The sequence below is a fragment of the Dendrobium catenatum genome, unplaced genomic scaffold (assembly GCF_001605985.2).
Source record: "Dendrobium catenatum unplaced genomic scaffold, ASM160598v2 fragScaff_scaffold_133, whole genome shotgun sequence".
Lineage (NCBI taxonomy): Eukaryota > Viridiplantae > Streptophyta > Magnoliopsida > Asparagales > Orchidaceae > Dendrobium > Dendrobium catenatum.
This window is the reverse complement of record NW_021318595.1, coordinates 5,898,582-5,916,253: the sequence shown is the minus strand read 5'-3', so window position 1 is coordinate 5,916,253 and position 17,672 is coordinate 5,898,582. Positions and strand designations below refer to the sequence as shown.

The following is a 17,672-nucleotide window of genomic DNA, read 5'->3' as shown; positions in this document are numbered from 1 at the left end:
AATGTAAATTTCCCTTCCCTTTTTTACATTTGAAACCCCTTCGTCTTCTTCGACACGATCGACATTTCGTGTGAAGCTCCAGCTCAATCTACATTTCGTTTAATCAATTACAGTTCTCTTGTTGGAATACTTCCGAAGACCATTGAACATGTGTATGGGTTGAATTGGTCAAGAAAATTATTATCAATAAGTTTGATTGTAAATAAATAAGGAAGCAGCCATCAAATTGAAATAGAGGCAGAAGCCGCCAAAAGCCATCTAGGAAGAACATCAAATGTATGAAGCAACCACAAGCAGGCAAAAGCCAGCTCCAGCACCCTTTTTAATTGATTACAAGCCGCTCGTAACAACAAACCTAGATACAAAACCTTCTTATTCGTCGCTAGCTTTCACGACATGGCTTTCTTCAAAAACTTCATCGAAATCGTGGAAGAGGGCAGGGATTCCGGTCTCGACCTCTACATCGAGCGCGAGCACTCCCCAACCGGCGGCCCCAGGTCCAGCTTTCGCTGGGCGAAGAGACTGAAATTGGCCGCCTTCAGAAAGCAAGAGACGCCGCAACACAACTTCAATCACCGGATACTCGTTTCCAAAGTCATTTTTGGAGCCTGTGGAGCGATTTCAATTCGGTCGATTTGATTAGTTTTGAATCTGAGATGATGCGCATGATATAGAGTAGGAGGTTTCAACCGGCTGGTTCAGGTCGCTGCAGGATCAATGAAGTGATTTCGCCGGAGGTCACGGCGGAGGGGATTTCGAGGCCGAGCAAGGATGAGACGATAGCGTAGCAAACATCTCAGAAATACAACTTAAGACATCTCCAACCGAAAACTTCATTTTTCATGGCAAAGTAACGCAGAACTTCAAAATGGCGCGGTGATGCTCCAATCGAACGCCATTTTAGATGTTTTTGAGAAGGTAACGATCGCTATCCCTTTCGCGCGTTTTTCCGGTTGAGAGCAAAAAATGGCGTGAGTGAACAGTGCGACGCCCAAATTGGCGTCGTACTGTTCACCTGCGATTAAATAGTGGAAATTTTCGCGTTCGGTTGGAGCGACGGAAGGACTCCATACACTCGTTTAGCGTTCGGTTGGAGATGCCCTTACGGGGTTTGATTTTGACGGGAGAGAAACATAGTGTTATATTTGATCAGGGATAAGATTTTTACCTTGTAGAAAGGTAAATAGTAAGGTTTAGGTGTTAGATACGTAAATAGAGAAGTTTTAAGTGTTATGCATGTAAAAGTCCCAAAATAAAAAGCTTTGCAAATTGGTACGATAATGGAGGTTTGAAAAATACAGTTTTGTAAAAGATATTCATCCAAACAACAACCGACATCTTTTTTCAGGTTTCAGAATGGAAACTATACTAACACAACTCTCTTTGGCCTATTGGTTGAGAGCTTAGGCTTCCAACTAAGAGGTCCAAGGTTCGAGTCTATGTGTATGCGTTGTGTGTGTGAGTTTGCCTTAATTGGCCTAAATGTCCCAAAAAAAATGGAAACTATACTAATTACGTCCAACCAAATCAAGCCTTACTTACAATTTGCTTAATTTCTCTTCGTTATTCTTAATAATAATAATAAAAAAAACTTTTCTTCGTCAAAAATGCTAATTCACTTAAAGATTATACCTTAAATAATCAGTAACATCCCAAATTTTGGTTATTATCTTCTTGGGCCAACTTTTTATTGGGGTTTATTCGCTTTAATACGTCTGATTTAATATATTTTAGTGCTTTGTTTAATATCGATGGATATGATGCAATGGATTGAATCTTATTTAAGAATTTTGCGGTGTTTCAGATTTTGTTTGCCCTTTAGTTTAATTATTTTGAGTAAAATCAAGCACAAATTTAATATTTTTTTTTAATTGCTATGGATTCAATTTTAAGTGCTTTAAATTAAAATCCATGTTTATAAAATATTTTTTTTTTTTGTATGATCCAGTATAGAGGTGTCAAAATCGGGTTGTGGGTCGAATTTGGAACTGACCCGACGTTATTTGATACGACTCGAACCAGCAAATGAGTCATAAAATTCAACCCGGGCTCAAGCCATTTGGTTTTCGAGTTGACCTGACTCGTCACGAAATGGGTTATGGCAGAAGAAGCACGCGAATGGGTGGAACGCGACTTGTCTCGTGACTCTCGTCGAAGTCGCAGCACTGGATAAGATGGAATGTCGTCATCTCGTTGAAGCTGGAGAAAGGAGAATGTCGTCGGCGGGATGGCTGGACTACTTGTCAACATGTCGGATTGTCGGCTAGCGGCCTAGGGAGAGGTGGATGGCGAGCCTTCAAGCTGAGTTGACCCAAGAGTTGCGAGTGCGGGCGGGAATCGAATTGGGATTTCCGATTTCGTGTACAACTTGAATTTTCGATCATTGTTGGGTTTCTTGGTCAACCCGAACCTGACATGATTTTGAAACGGATTGATTTGTAAACTCGAACCTGGTCCATTTGACAAACAGGTTGACCCTAGATCCCTAACCTTGAATTTTTTTCGGATCAGAATTGAATCAGATTTTTGAGTCGTGTCAAATGTTGAGAGCCCTAATCCATCAACCCTCCTCTGCATTACAATGGATTCATGCTTCGATGGCACCAATTTTTATTCCTTGCAATCACAATATTATTTTTTATATTATCAAACCATTTGCAGTGGCATAAATGCAATTATTCAGCTGTGCAACTTTTCTTCCCAAATTGTTAGAATTCATGCAAGTGTTATCGGCATGTATATGGCCGTTGCGTAACAGAGCTACTGTAAAAAAGAAAGAAAGAGAAAAAAAAAAAAGCTTTGGGGTCTACCGACAGAAGCTCAAGTTGGGTATTAGGCCCGTTAAAATTCGGGCCAGTCACGAACTGACCCGCCCGAATGCTTCTATTGGACTTGTAGATTTACAACAACATGCCATTTTAAAACCTCCAGGCGCCGTTCCAACTTCCAACGGCTAGTTTCAGACACCGAAGCACAACGGCTCCTAAAAATGTTTTAAAACCGACAAAATTTAATCTTTATTGTAAGTTCTTCCAGACAAAGAGTCCTCATATCCAGCTCCATTTCCCCACTTCTCTTATCTCCGACCCTTCTTTCCCTCGCATTGGTCTCTCAAAGATAGGTTTGGACCGTAGCAATGGCAGTAGCAGAGGAAGAAGAAGAGTTCTATGAGAGGATCGACGCTCCAAAGTTCGTCGATTTCACCATCCCTGACCGCTCTCGCCCGGATCAGAAGTCTTGGTTCTGTGCTCGAATCGGTGTGTCCTCTTACATTTCCCTGCTATTTGAGTTCATAAATTCTGATTAAATTTGAGTTCTTACCAAATTGTTTTTTTTTTCATGGTCATTAATCCAGGTTGTGACCAGAATCATGAAGAAGTAGATCCTGCCGAGCTTAAAAGAAATTTCATGCTCCGGGTTTGTAACCCATTAATGAATTTCCTCCTATTGCTATATCCTGACATCACACCTTGTACTAATCAGTTTACAAGTTACATAGGTTATGGCAGCAAGAAGCCCAAATCTAAGGTTTCAGAGAGCATTGAACAAGCAAGGTTCAAGGTATGCTCTTGAGTATTTGAGACAGTCGTTGTTCCAAAAACCTTTTTACTTTTTGTTTTGTTCTAAATTGGCATAAACCACAGAACAAACACGAAGTGCCCACAATCCGCCCCAGCTAAATCAATCAAGAATGGAATTTCAAGAATGAGGAACATGAATTCAATCTCAGAAAAAAGCACTGTGGCCAAGCTAAAGCAACATCCAATAGCTAGCTTGAGAGAGACTCCGATTCAGAAGAAAGCAAAAGTGCATACATTGACAAGTGAGAAGGAGGAACAAACAACAACAGGCAACAACAAATCACAGGCCAAATATCTGAAGGCATCTGATAATCTGTTGGTGTCGAAGGATAGAAATTTAGTCAAGGCTCTCTTCTCCCACACTCCAAAGAAGGGAACTGGATCAAGCAAATCTCCAATTTCAGATATTTGTTCTGACATGAAGAAGAAGATTAATTTAGGTCATGGGAGAAAGGGTATGACCAATTGTTCTTGTGCAGTGAAATCAAATAAATGCAAGGGATCTTCTATTTCATCAAGAAAGTCCAGCGCACTTGGTTCAAAGAATAAAGACCACAGCATCCTTAAAGAAGCTGAACACAACGAGCTGAGAGATGTTCAGATTCGTGGAAGAAGTAATGGTTCAGACCATGTCGAAGAGAAGAATACTAATTTGGTAAATCCAATTGGTAAAGAGTATCATGCTATTATGGACTCTAAAATTGATCAGATCGATGCTGAAGTAACAGTCAAGCCTTGTAAAGATGAAGCACAATATATAGATCTGAACGTTTCCAGTGGAGTAGGCAGTGAGATTAAAACTGCTTGTAATGATACGAACGATGATGATAAGGAGAACAATTTGTGCACTTTTGAAAATAAGTACTACCCTAAACTTCAAAATAAAGCCTGCTATGATTCTTTTTTTTTTTTTTCATTCTCCTTATACTTATATTCACCTTTTTAATCATGATTCATGTCAGAAATATACACCCAAATGCAGCAACTTCTGAGGCAAAGAGCTTCCAGTTTGAGAACTCAAATCCTCAGGTAAATCTAAATTTGATTGTTTAAAAATCTCAGCGTTCTTCACATTTTTTATTCTTCCATGTTCCTACTGTTCAGGAAGCTAAAGTTCAAAACAAAACATTCCAGGTAGTAAAGCTCAAGAGGACAACAAACCCCAAACCTTTCAGATTAAGAACTGGTGTGAGTAAAACTGATTAATACGAACGTTCTATACTAACTACTACATGGCAATGTATAAAGCGTGATGTTTGCATCCTCTTTTTCAGGAAAGGGGAATTCTTAAAGAGGCAAATTTAGAAAGAAGGCTCCAAGTTGAATCCAAGAAAGAACGTGCATCACTACTCAAGCATCTAGATGGGATTCAGGTGTTAGCTTTTTCTTAATTTTTGTTTAATATATAGGCACATTGGTTTCAGCTGGCTTAAGCTATGATTTCAGTATTATTATCCATTTCACATCATCTAATCTCCTGAATTCTTTTATATTGTTTAATTTTTAGATACAAGAGACACATTCTCAAGCCAAGTTGATCAGATTCCCAGAAGCCAAGCTTGCCAAAACTATACAGACTCGCAAGGTAAATCAAATTACAGGAATTTTCGTTAAAGCTGGTTTTTTGGTTGTTTTTAATGATTAATAATTTATGATAGGTGCAGCTCCATGGTAAAAAAGAGAAGACAATACAGGGATCACATAGCAAGAATTTCAAAACATCACCGAAGCAGCTACTGAGGATTACAAGGTTCTTTATCAAATATCAAATCATTTCAATAGAATGAATGAAGGGGAATGTTGATTGTTGTTTGTTGTTCCATAGGATTATAGGAAAACTTGTAATTTTGATCAATTTCTATTATTTCTCAATGCAGTGCAACGAAAGCGAAGGGGGAATCCATTTCTCGAATGTTCAAAGGTAAAGAAGAAGGTTCGACTAAGTTGCCTGAAAGAACTACTCAAAGAAGTGCTGGTTACATGCAAGGCAGAAAACCTGCAACCGTTCCTAAGGAGCCAAAGTTTCACAGAATTCATGTACCAAAGAGTTGCATTAGGAGGTATGACACAGCTGTTTCATGAAATTTAGGGTGCGTTTGGGACGGCTTCACGGCTGCTTTGCTTCAGAAAAATTAATGTTATAGTGTATCAAGTACATGTGCAATAAAATATTAACAAATATATTATTCTTTTGTTCTAACTTATGGGTTATTTGGGATCACATTTTTTATTTTTGTTTTTTGTTTTAATATGTTTGGCCTATATTTTCAGCAATTTCTATTTACATCTTTGAAAATAAATCAATTTATTTTAAAAATAGCCTTTTAGGTGCTTTCATTTTTCCAGCCCCACGCTTCTGTCACTCCTAATATCATCACTATCTTATACAAAATAGGATATCAAATATATTTTTTATCTCTAAACAAAAGCAAATAAAAAGTGATCCCAAATGATTACTTATATCCTACATATGATTAGAACCAATACCTCCTTCATATAAGGGAAAAATTATTACATCCGGTGAAAATACCGAGCATACCAAGTGTATCGAGCGCGGTACCGAGTGCTGTACCGAGCATGGTACCGAGCACTTTAGTGACGTGGCGTTTTGTTATTAATTTTCGGATGCATTCGGTAATCTGACGGAATAATTACTCCATATAAGGAGGGGTGAAGGAGAGAAAATGTATGCTACTAATTATTTGTAGAAAAAAAGATAATATATTTTTCTATGGCAAGCAGTAGCATATTTGAATCTGTTTCTTGAATTGTATGGATTCTGTTTAGCTATAAGAATTGTGGTGGCTTTTGGTTGTTTAGGGTTTAGGGTACTTTTCAATTAACAAAAGGCTAATATTCAATTAGTAGCATTGTGGTTTTGGTTGTTTGTTGATACTGAAAGATAAAATTAAAAACACACAAAAAAATCCTTTTATTAAAATGAGAGCCGCTAACAGAAATGAATTGAGGTTGTTATGGCCATTTCTTCTTATTAAAACAATTGTACTCTCATTTTAGATCTGTGAAAACCAAATTAGGATTAGATTTTCTCCTATTAAAGTATTTTTTTCCCATGTTAATTAATAAAGGGCTCTTAGCTTTGTTTAAATAACTATGCTCAAGTTCTTTTCTTTGTTAAATTAATATGTTTTTTTTTTTTATTTTATTGAAGACAAATTCATGAAACTAATATGGATTTGATTTGGTAATCCAAGCAAATCAGCTATTATTAGTTGGATTTTCTACAGACTTGATATATCCTCACAAATTAATCATGACCGTGCATGAATCTCAAGGCAAAATCAAGTTGAAAACTTCTAAAATTTAATATGGGATTATCCGAGCTCTAATTTCAGTAAACTTATAGTCGAATTGAATGTCTCGAAAAGATGAACCCAACGACACCAAATTTGACTCAATCCGACCCAAATGCGTCCAAATCGAAGACTCAAAGCGTTTTTGGAAGGTTCAAACCATAAATTGAATGATCAAACGGTTTCCAAACATTACATGCTTATAGTTGAATCGAGAGTCTCGACGAGAAGAATCCGACAAGCCCAAGATTGCCAAATTCTGATACAATCATGGGGACCAATATCAGCCGTCCATTCAAACCACTCCTAACGTATCCTTGATCTCCCTTCTATTATTGGTCATGCCACTCCCAAAAAATAAAAATAGACACATCATTTTTCATTGAAGGGAACCCAAACAAGGAAGAGATGGAAAAAAGAAGGAAGATAAGAAACTAGAGTTCTCTTGCCACTAAACTCCTCGACATTATCTGACTATTGCTAAACTTCTGCCTAACTGCAAACTGATGCTGGATTTCTACCCAGCCTCTGACTGATACTGGACTTCAACTCGGCCACTAGACTCCTCGACAGCGTCAGACTATCACCGGACTTCTGCCTGACTGCAAATTGATGCCGAATTTCTACCCGGCCTTCGACTGCCACTGGACTTCAACTCGGGCCACTAGACTATTCGACTGCATCAGACTATCATTGGACTTTTGCCTGACCGCAAACTGTGCCGGATTTCTACCCAGCCTCCGACAACCACTGGACTTCAACTCAGCCTCCCACCAACGTCGGATTTATCTCCGACCAACGACCATCGCCATAATTTCATTTGATTCCTATTCTTCGCTAGATTTGAGCACGTTGATTTGAGGACGAGTAAATTATTTATAATTTATTCAAATATTATTTGATCAATTTTGACTAGTGTGGCCTCATGATTTTTCCTTTGAAGGTTTTCATGTAAAAAATTCGGGTGTTTCTACTATCCGTATGGGAGTTGGATGCTTGTGCAATGCTAAGCGGCATAGTTTTTTCTATTATACAATTGCGAATATTCTAGGTTACAATACGACTACTTGGTGAATTATATTATTCAAAGGTCAAGTGGACAAGAGGAATTAGTATTTTAGGTGCTATCATGCTATGGAATGCATTAAGTGGAACAAAGTTATGCTAAATATTGTTAGGATAATTGAACACTAAAAATTTCATAATCATATGATATAGAATTTTTTGTGAAATCTACTTACATTTATGACTGCATAAAGATCATATTTAATGATTTTTTTTATATAAGTTGAAGATAATAATGAATAGATCATTTTCTCTATATTAATGATTGAGATAAAAGACAAATGCTTGCTGCAAATATGAGGATTGAGATGACAACGATGTTGTTATTACTTTTCCTACATATATTTTTAAGTAACATGCTTTTCAACTATCAAACTCTTACACGACTTAACAATCTTATCCAATGTGACAGCTCTCCATATTGGCTAATCTCTCCTCAAATGTATGTTTTTGATTTTAATATCTTTGAGAATCATGCACACAGATCCAACACACTCTACCATGTGGTGGGACTTTAAGGAGCTATTATTCTGTGCGGACACCGGATGGTTCTCCCGTTCGGTTACGCGCTCAGTACCGAGCGAGGGTAATGAGCTTGATAATATTTTTTGGGTGATGTGACATATTTTTATTGGCCTCCGAACGCTTCGGACTCAGCACAGAATACAAATTCCACTTTAGGAGTCAGATATTCTTGAACTTTGCTCTAAATTCATGTGGTCATATCCTCGCAACTATGATAAAAGGTTGTGCAAATTCTATAAGAACTATAAATCATAAGAACTTGTTAAGCATTATAGATATAGAAGAAGCACAAGGGGCATTAAAATTTTGCGAAGTTTGAAGAGTTGCATGTTTTCAAGTGCATTCATGAAAGTTTCATGGTCAAATTATAAAGGAGAGGAGGGAGGGTATCATGATTTTAACATGAGTTTTTTAGCGATTATTTTGAACAACTAGCCATGATTTTTAAAGTTTTTTATGACTAGACATCTTCATAGCTATTTAACAAAGTTTACTATTTGAATGTTGAGGGCCAAATGGAATGTATGTTTAACATGAGTGTCTTCTATATGCAAGTATAGGTTTAACATTGATACATCGTACAAAAATTATCTTGATCGGGCACGAATCTCAAAGCAAAATCAAGTTGGAAACTTCCGAAATTAAATTAAGAGCTTCTAAACTCCGATTTCAGCAAACTTACAGTCGAACTGAGCGTCTCGGAAATACGAACCCAACGACACCAAATTCGACCCAATCCTAGCCCAAATGGGTCCAAATCAAGGACCCGAAGCGCTATTGGAAGGTTCAAACCACAAATTGGATTACTAAACGGTTTCCAAACATAATAAGCTTATAGTCGAATCAAGCGGCTCGACAAGACGAATCCAACGAACCCAAGATCACTGAATTCCGACATCACTAAGACATTCAAATGTCCATCAAACGGTTCATGATCAAGGGATTCAACATCGGACGTCCATTCAACCACTCCCAACTTGCCCTTGGTCCTCCACCTATTTACGGACCATGTCATTCCCAAAATATATAAATAGAGATCCCTCTCTTCTTGAAAGGGACCCCTAAGCCTAAGAAAAAAAAGAGAGATATCGGAGATCGCTTTTGCCTCTTTGTCTCCTCGACCACCATCGGAGTTCTGCCGAACCATCGTCGGATCACCGCCGGAGTTCCGTCGAACCACCACTGGACCACCACCTGATGCCCTGTGTTCCGCCTAGGGGTGTCAATTTCGGGTCACGGGTCGGGTTCGGGTCTAACCCGAAACTGACCCGGCACTATTCAGGTCAACCCGAACCTGTCACGTTTTTAAAAACGGGTCAGTTTTCCTGATCCGAACACGACCCGCCTCTGGTCCGGGTCAACCCGACACGACCTGAATGACCCGTTTCCAACAAAAAATTGCTAGTTTTCGAGTTAGAAATGGGTCTATCTCCTCTTTTTCGGGTAAAAAATGAGTCTATTTCCTCTTTTTCGGGTAAAAAAATGGGTCAATCTCGGGTTGTCGGGTCAAAATCGGATTTTTGAGTCAAAATCGGGTCAAGGGTTAACCTGAACCCGACCCAAATTTTGAAACTGGTCGAAATGTTGAACCCGAACCCAACCCGTTTCGGGTTCGGGTTGACCCTAACTCGAAATTTTCGGGTCGGGTTCGAGTCGGGTTTTCGGGTCGTGTCAAATATTGACACCCCTAGCTCTGCTGGATCACCACCTGAGGCCATCTCCTTCGCCGTACCACCACTTGAGGTCTTCACCTTCGCCAGACCTCCGCTAGAGGCCCTCACCTCCGCCAGAGGCCATCGCCTTCGCCGTACCATCACTTGAGGTCCTCACCTTCGTCAGACCTCCACTAGAGGCCCTCACCTCCGCCAGAGGCCTTCACCTTCGCCGGACCTCCGCTAGAGGCCCTTACCTTTGTCGGACCTCCGCTAGAGGCTCTCACATTTGCCAGATCACCACTTGAGGTCCTCACCTTCGCCGGACCTCCGCCAGAGGCCCTCACCTTCGCCAGATCACCACTTGAGGTCCTCTCTTTCGCCGGACCTCCGCCAGAGGCCCACGCCTTCACCGGATCATCACCTAAGGCCCGGAACTCTACCAGACCTCCACCTGAAGCCAGAAGTTCTGTCGGTTCATCACCTGACACCCGAACTTCTATTGTACTGTTATTATTAGTAATCTGATTGCCCTCATAGGTGAGTTGGCCCATTATAATCAATTCAAGTTCTAGTGAAATCTTTTCAACTGGGCTAGGCCCCGTAGTTTTTCCTCTTTCAAGGGTTTTCCACGTAAAAAATCTTGTGTTTTTAATGTGTGAGCTGGATATCCGTGCAACGCTAAGACGTAAAATTAAATCTCTATCCTCGCATATATTCTAGCCTGCAACAAACATGATTCGTGAAATCAAACAAGTTTTTCATTATAGCCATTGGAGCTACCTCAAAATCACCGACGTATTGAATTTGATTCAGATGATTGAGATTTTTTTTATCAATAAACTTAAGTATATATGATCAACATAAATAAGTCATGGAAGGCATCTTGAAGGGACTCACATTCATTTTATTTTTATCGTTGATACGTCACAAAAAATTATCTTGATCATGCACGAATCTTGAGATACATTCAAGTTAGAAATTTTCAAAATTAAATTCGAGACCATCTGAACTATAATTTCAACAAACATATTGTCAAACTGAATGTCTTGAAAAGATGAACCCAACGACAACGAAATCGGTCCAATATGAGCCCAAATGGCTCCAAATTGAGGACCTAAAATTTATTTGGAAGGTTCAATTTATATCCAAATATGACATGCTTATAGTCAAATCGAGAGGCTCGACGAGCTTAAGATCATTGAATTCTGACATCACTAAGGCATTTAAACACTTTAAAAAAGATCTGTGATATGGGGATCAATATGGGTCATTTGATGGAGCACTTCAAATTTGCCCCAGATCTTCTCCATATTTATGGGGCATGCCACTCTCAAAAATCTATAAATAAACTCTCACTCTCTACATGATTGGACAGAGTTCTAACGCTTCAACAGCTAGAGCACCATTGCAGGTGAACCTTTGTCGCATGTCAACTACGATCCCTCAGATCTCCCTCATCCGCTAACCAAGCTCCCTACAGTTCATTTTGGACACTCCGACCACCATCGCTCGCCGACTACAATCCATCTTATCTCCATTGGCCAAATACAACCCTACCAACTAAATGAACTAGCCAACATTCTGTTGAGAACGGTTCCCTTATCATTAGATTTTTCTAACCCTACCATGTAATGTGATATATATGATATATTGAGCCAACCCCCCATGGCGCACGCTCGGAAGGGCACCAATTGTAATTGAAAATATTTTAATTGGGCTAGGCCTCATGATTTTTCCCATATTTAGGATTTCTCATGTAAAATTCTTGGTGTCTTTTATGGCTCTCATACTCCTTTTTATATTTTTGTGTACTGGATCTTCATACAAAACTACGATGTTAACTCCATATCTTTTTACTGCCAGATTTTGCAGGTCGCAACAATAGTATTATAATATTAATCCAAATTTATTAGCAAAACCGTGTCACCCTCTCAACTAATTATGAATTAGACCCACATATAAATTGACAATGTATTTCCAATTATTTACAAACTTGTAAAATTTAAGATAATTTAAGTTTAATGCAACGCATTTGACTTTTTTATTACTTTGAAATTATAAAGGATTATATTTTAATAATTAAAATTGTAAAAAGATATATTAAATTAAGCTTTAAAAGAATATAGTGGGCATCCGCTAACTCATGAAAAGCAGGTTTCTTTGTGACATCTACTAAATGGGCCCTACCAAGCATATATATAAATATTTGTGCACATGGTTGTTGGAGAAGCTTCCTTTACTTCGTCTCAAATAAGAAGGATAAATATGGAATATTCTATATTTCGAATATTATATACTTAAATGTACAAATAATAAGAAACGTAACTGCGTTCACATGGAAAATCAAATCATATTTCTTAAAACAAATCAAATTTATATACGAATGACCTAAATTCTATATAAGAATAGTGAGAAAGAAGGAAAACTAGAGAAAAATTAGTGCCCAAAATCTCAATCAGCATAGAAATCTTAAGAGATAAAAAATTGTTGAAATGCTCCTCATTATAGTCTACTCGAAAAAGTAAAAAAAATGCAATACCACATAAACTAATCTAGGCGCTTATTGTCACTTGGTTGGCTTGGGAGAGCGGGGCCTATAAAGTTGTAATGATTTATCTATGGGTGAGCTCAATAGTTTCTCGATTATGCATTTGCGGAGCGAGTTTAGAAGATGAGATGCTTGATAATCGAACGATGTTTGGGTGTCGCTGGCAACTTGCACTAAGTCTTAGATCATATAGATAAGAAGGCAAATGATATGAGGTTGTGAAGAAGATGAACTCAGTGATAGCTTGGTCATGATAGGGTGAATTGAAAGCTCCTTCAGTAGGTGCTTCTTTGTAATTGAACTTGGATATGTGAGGATGAAGGCACCCATGCACCCTGAATAAGGTGAGTCACTGTGATAGCAACCTTCATTTAATAAGGCAAGTAGCAAGTTAATTGTTTGTTGACGTCCTCCTTTTGCTCCCCAGAAACGTCGACTTTTCTTCACAGGCTAGGACGAATGAGGTTTGATGCTCCTTTGAGTGAGTTTCTTTGTTATTATAATCTATCGACTACTTATTAAATGCATATGAAGACATATATGAGTATATACTTTATAGCTCATTTAAAATAAGTATGACATACTTTAAAATCAAATTATTAAAGCTTTGATGGCTCATTCTTACATAAAATATTATAATTATAAATTTAGCACTTCTCTTGAAAATAGAATAATTGAGAACATATACTATTTTTTATTAAAATATTCTATCTTAAAATTTAATATTTATTTTAGAAGAAATTTCATTCCTCAACATTCAAATAAAATTTTAAAAAATATAAAATATAATGAGTTGACTATTAAATTATTAATATAAAAAATGATGTCATGAATATCATATAATTCTATTTATTCTTCTCTGATAATTTCCATTATCAGAGACATTTTTTAATGTAATTGTTGAGATTTTATTAAGAAGCTCCTAAGATTAAGCTTGTTTGAGCCAGGGGCGGAACCCTTAAGAACCTAAAAAAATTTATTATATAGAATTTTAGGTAATTTGTCATTTTAAATCTTTTTTTTACTCTTTATTATAGGAATCTTTAGGCAATTGCCCCCCCTAAAAAATTAAAATACTATGATCTTTAGACGAATGCCTCTTAGAAGAATTATGCACATTGTTTAAAAGTTTTAAATTATTATGGTCTTTAGGCAATTGCCCCCAGCATAATTAAACATATTGTGTAGAGGTGTTATTTTTAGAGAACGATGAAACAAATACAAAGAGAAATAGTAAAGAGAATCCAAAAATATACTTACAACCAAAATTTGTTCTAGGGGCGCTGCCCCTGAAAACTCCCGCAGGAGCTCTGCCTTTGACCCCGCGACCTGACGGGGTAGGTCGAATCCCGTCAGGGGGCAACACCCCCTTATACCCCCGACACATTGTGTAGAGGTGTAACCTAACTTTTGTTATACAAAGAAAAAAAAATGTGCATCTATTACGTCAAAGTGGAAAATATCTTGATACTTAATGAGTTTTTACTCTTACAATAACAAAGTAGTTGTGAGCGCTTTGAACATTGATTATGTTATAATTATAAAACTATAAGAAATTAAATGATCAGTGCCGACGTATTGCAAGGTGAAATGTCACCTAATGCTATTAATGATTAAAATATTTTTATTCACAAATAAGGTTCAATAACTTGTGATAACGCTAAAAAAGCAGGCGATACCCACAACTGATATGTTTTTTAATTAATATTATTATATAAAAAATCATTTTAGTTATTAATTTAAATTAGCTAATTGTTAGAATGTAGTTTTCAGCTTTGACAGTCTCGCGCTCGAAGCCTATAAAATGCTAATCTATTGAATCTGAAAGTATCCTTAGATAAATAAAATGAAAAAAAAAATGGTCTTAAAATATTTTTATATTAAATTGAAAGATTGTCTTTATACTAAAAAAAAAAAAAAAAAAAAAAAAATGCAAATTTAAATAACGAATCTAGAAATGAATTACAGATAAAAAATTAAGGGTATATTTGTTAATGGCTACTATTAGTTACTTCCTATGAAGAAATCATAAATCTGTACTTAAGAGTTGACTTTATGATGGCCATCATATCAGGAGTTGTATGAGAATATTCTTTTAGGGTCAATTAAGGTAAACTCGTACACATAAAATATACAACACAATTCACATTGGTCTGTTGGTTGGGAGCTTAGGTTACCAACTTAGAGGTCTTGAGTTCGAGTGTTTGTGTACGCATTATGTGTGAGTCTGACTTAATTGACATAATTGTCCCAAATATATATATACACGCAAGACTCGAATCTAAGACCTCTTGATTGGTGGTCCAAACTCTCAACCAAGAAATCAAGATAAACTATGTGTATGAGATTGTAAGATTCAACATTAAATCTTTGTAAGTAACTAAATGTCATTTATTTAATTTCCTATCAAATACTAATTGATTTGCTAACAATGTAATATAATATAAATTTAACATCATAAATGATGGCAGATCACATATGTAACATATTATTAAAATAATTAAGATAAGGATTAAAATACTAAAATAATTTCTTGCCATTTAAAAGTCTCATTTTAGTCTATTGATTTTTTAAATAGGGACCTAAATAATTTTGCTGAAGGATTAATTAATATAGTCTTTATTTAACTTTTATATAATGAGAGTATATTTTTGTGGTTTAGAAAAAGTTAGGAAGGAGCAATTCAGTCCTTTTCCCTGAAATAATTTTATCTTAAGTCTAAGAAAATTAAGGACTTACATACAAATATTTTATCTTATATTAAACTTAATTTTTAACAAAATCAAACATTCCACAAATAAAATACTGAAAGATAGGAAGCAAAACCATAGAGGATATGAATCAAAATTAAAAAAAAAAATGCTTAATTCAATTATTTAATTTTTTTTTTTGAACAAAGTAAACAATCTCTTTCTTTGGACTTAAAAAAAAAAATCTAACAAGAGGTTGCTTATGAGTTTGATTAATTTCATAACCTAAAGCATTATCCTTTACCATAGAAGAAGAAATGTATAACTCAAATGACATAAGAAATTAAAAAATGACACAGCCCTTTCAACTGTTAGTAACATTTTAAATTTTAAAATTATTCATTTCAATTCAAAATTTTCATAATGTTTACCTAATTCGTAGCATTACTAATACAATTAAATGAATCACATACATTAAAAAGAAAGTAACAATCTTTTTGGGACGCTAGCTTATAGCTTTTTTACAAATTTATATTTTATTTGGGACAACTTTTTTCTACTTTTTAAAGTAGATTTCTAGTAAAAAATGTCTTTATCAAAAAATTTTTGTACGAGAAAGTTGTTTTTATAAAGTAATAAGAAAGCTATCCAAAATGAAGCCTTACTTGTAAAGTTTCTATATGGAAAATAATTTGACTATTCTAATCATAAAAAATAACATTTAATTACTTAAAATTTTAAAAAATAATTAAAAAAATAGTGGGATTTACATGCATACCATTTTATTTAACGCTATTTACATATCTGACATTTAAAATTTTAATATTACATGTCTACCACCCATAGAACAAATATGGGTGCATGAAATAAAATATTAAAATTTATATGATAGTAAGAATGAAATATATGAGTAATATGTTTGATATTAAAAATATTAAAATTTTGTGTGTTATATATTAATAACGTGAAATAAAGTGGTATGTATCATGTAAATCCCCCTAATAAATAATAAGAAAACAATCGCCAAACAAAAGTATAGTTGATCTCTGAAAAACAAAGTAGTTAAAAAGCTATCCCAAAAAAACCCTCAATTAATCCAAAATTTGATTCATTTTTTACATTATAAATATATGAGTAATATATTTGATATTAAAATTTTATATAAATGATAGGAATTTAATATTAAAATTTTGTGTGTTATATATATAAATAACGTGAAATAAAGTGGTATGTATCATGTAAATCCCCCTAATAAATAATAAGAAAACAATCGCCAAACAAAAGTATAGTTGATCTCTGAAAAACAAAGTAGTTAAAAAGCTATCCCAAAAAAACCCTCAATTAATCCAAAATTTGATTCATTTTTTACATTATTCATAGGTCTCTATCATAAATGTAAAATAAGAAGAAAAAAAAAAAGTATAATAATGACAATATAAGACCAAAATGAACACACAGCACATGATACTAATCAACTAATCTATCACCACACGCCTTAAAATACCTCCCATGTGGTCCTGTCACGAGCTGGACCCTAAGATGGGTCGGACCGGTCTTTTGCCAATGACGGTAATTCGTACATAGGCTATTCTAAATTTAACTAAATTATAAATATTTACTTGTACAATGCAACTAAATTATTTATCTGATAATTTAATGATGAATGAAATTAAAAATAGATAAAATAAAATTAATCTCATCATGATATATGACAAATTAAGATATCTTAATAGAATTTCTTTTATTTATTAATGATATGCACATACATGTAGTAAAATTAATTTCATCCTAATTTAAAATATATTTAAATACTCTAATAACTTTTTTTTTTCTATTTACTTATCAGAAACATACACGACTAATTTTGTGGTGCAACAAAAAATGTAAAAAAGTGTATTCCAATAGCCTATTTTGTTCCATAAAGATAAATTTTAATTTATTTAAATAAAATAATAATATATTAATTAATTTTCTAAAATATTAATTCTAATATTATATAATAATTAACATAATTATACTTGCTAAAATTATTAATTGAAATTATTTATATTCAATCAATAAAACTAATGTATATACTAATATGGGTGTCAAAATAGGTATTCGGTCAGAGTTGGATTCGGGTCGAGCCTGGAACTAACCTAAGTCAAATATAGTTGACCCAAACCCGACCCAAATTGTAAAATGGGTCATATAGCTGGAGATGAACATGACCCAAGTCTAACGTCCGGGTTGACTTGAGGCCACGAGCGCACGAGCACAATGGGCTGCGAGGGTTTGGTTGAGCACAAGTGCAA

General features: G+C 35.4%; 1 protein-coding gene across 1 annotated transcript; it reads left to right on the top strand.

Annotated features, from left to right (window-relative positions):
* Window positions 1-3,136: 3,136 nt before the first annotated feature.
* LOC110107233 lies at window positions 3,137-5,226 on the top strand. Its single transcript, XM_028699118.1, has 8 exons — window positions 3,137-3,257; window positions 3,356-3,417; window positions 3,500-3,561; window positions 3,645-4,442; window positions 4,544-4,610; window positions 4,686-4,769; window positions 4,856-4,954; window positions 5,089-5,226. The coding sequence occupies exons 1-8, from the start codon at window positions 3,137-3,139 to the stop codon at window positions 5,224-5,226; spliced, it is 1,431 nt and encodes a 476-aa protein (XP_028554951.1).
* The last annotated feature ends 12,446 nt before the right edge of the window (window positions 5,227-17,672 follow it).

Coding starts and splice junctions, on each gene's coding strand:
- LOC110107233 (XM_028699118.1), top strand. CDS start 3,137: ATGGCAGTAGCAGAGGAAGAAGAAGAGTTCTATGAGAGGATCGACGCT. Junction 3,258..3,355: donor TTGGTTCTGTGCTCGAATCG/GTGTGTCCTCTT, acceptor TCATTAATCCAG/GTTGTGACCAGAATCATGAA. Junction 3,562..3,644: donor TTGAACAAGCAAGGTTCAAG/GTATGCTCTTGA, acceptor CATAAACCACAG/AACAAACACGAAGTGCCCAC.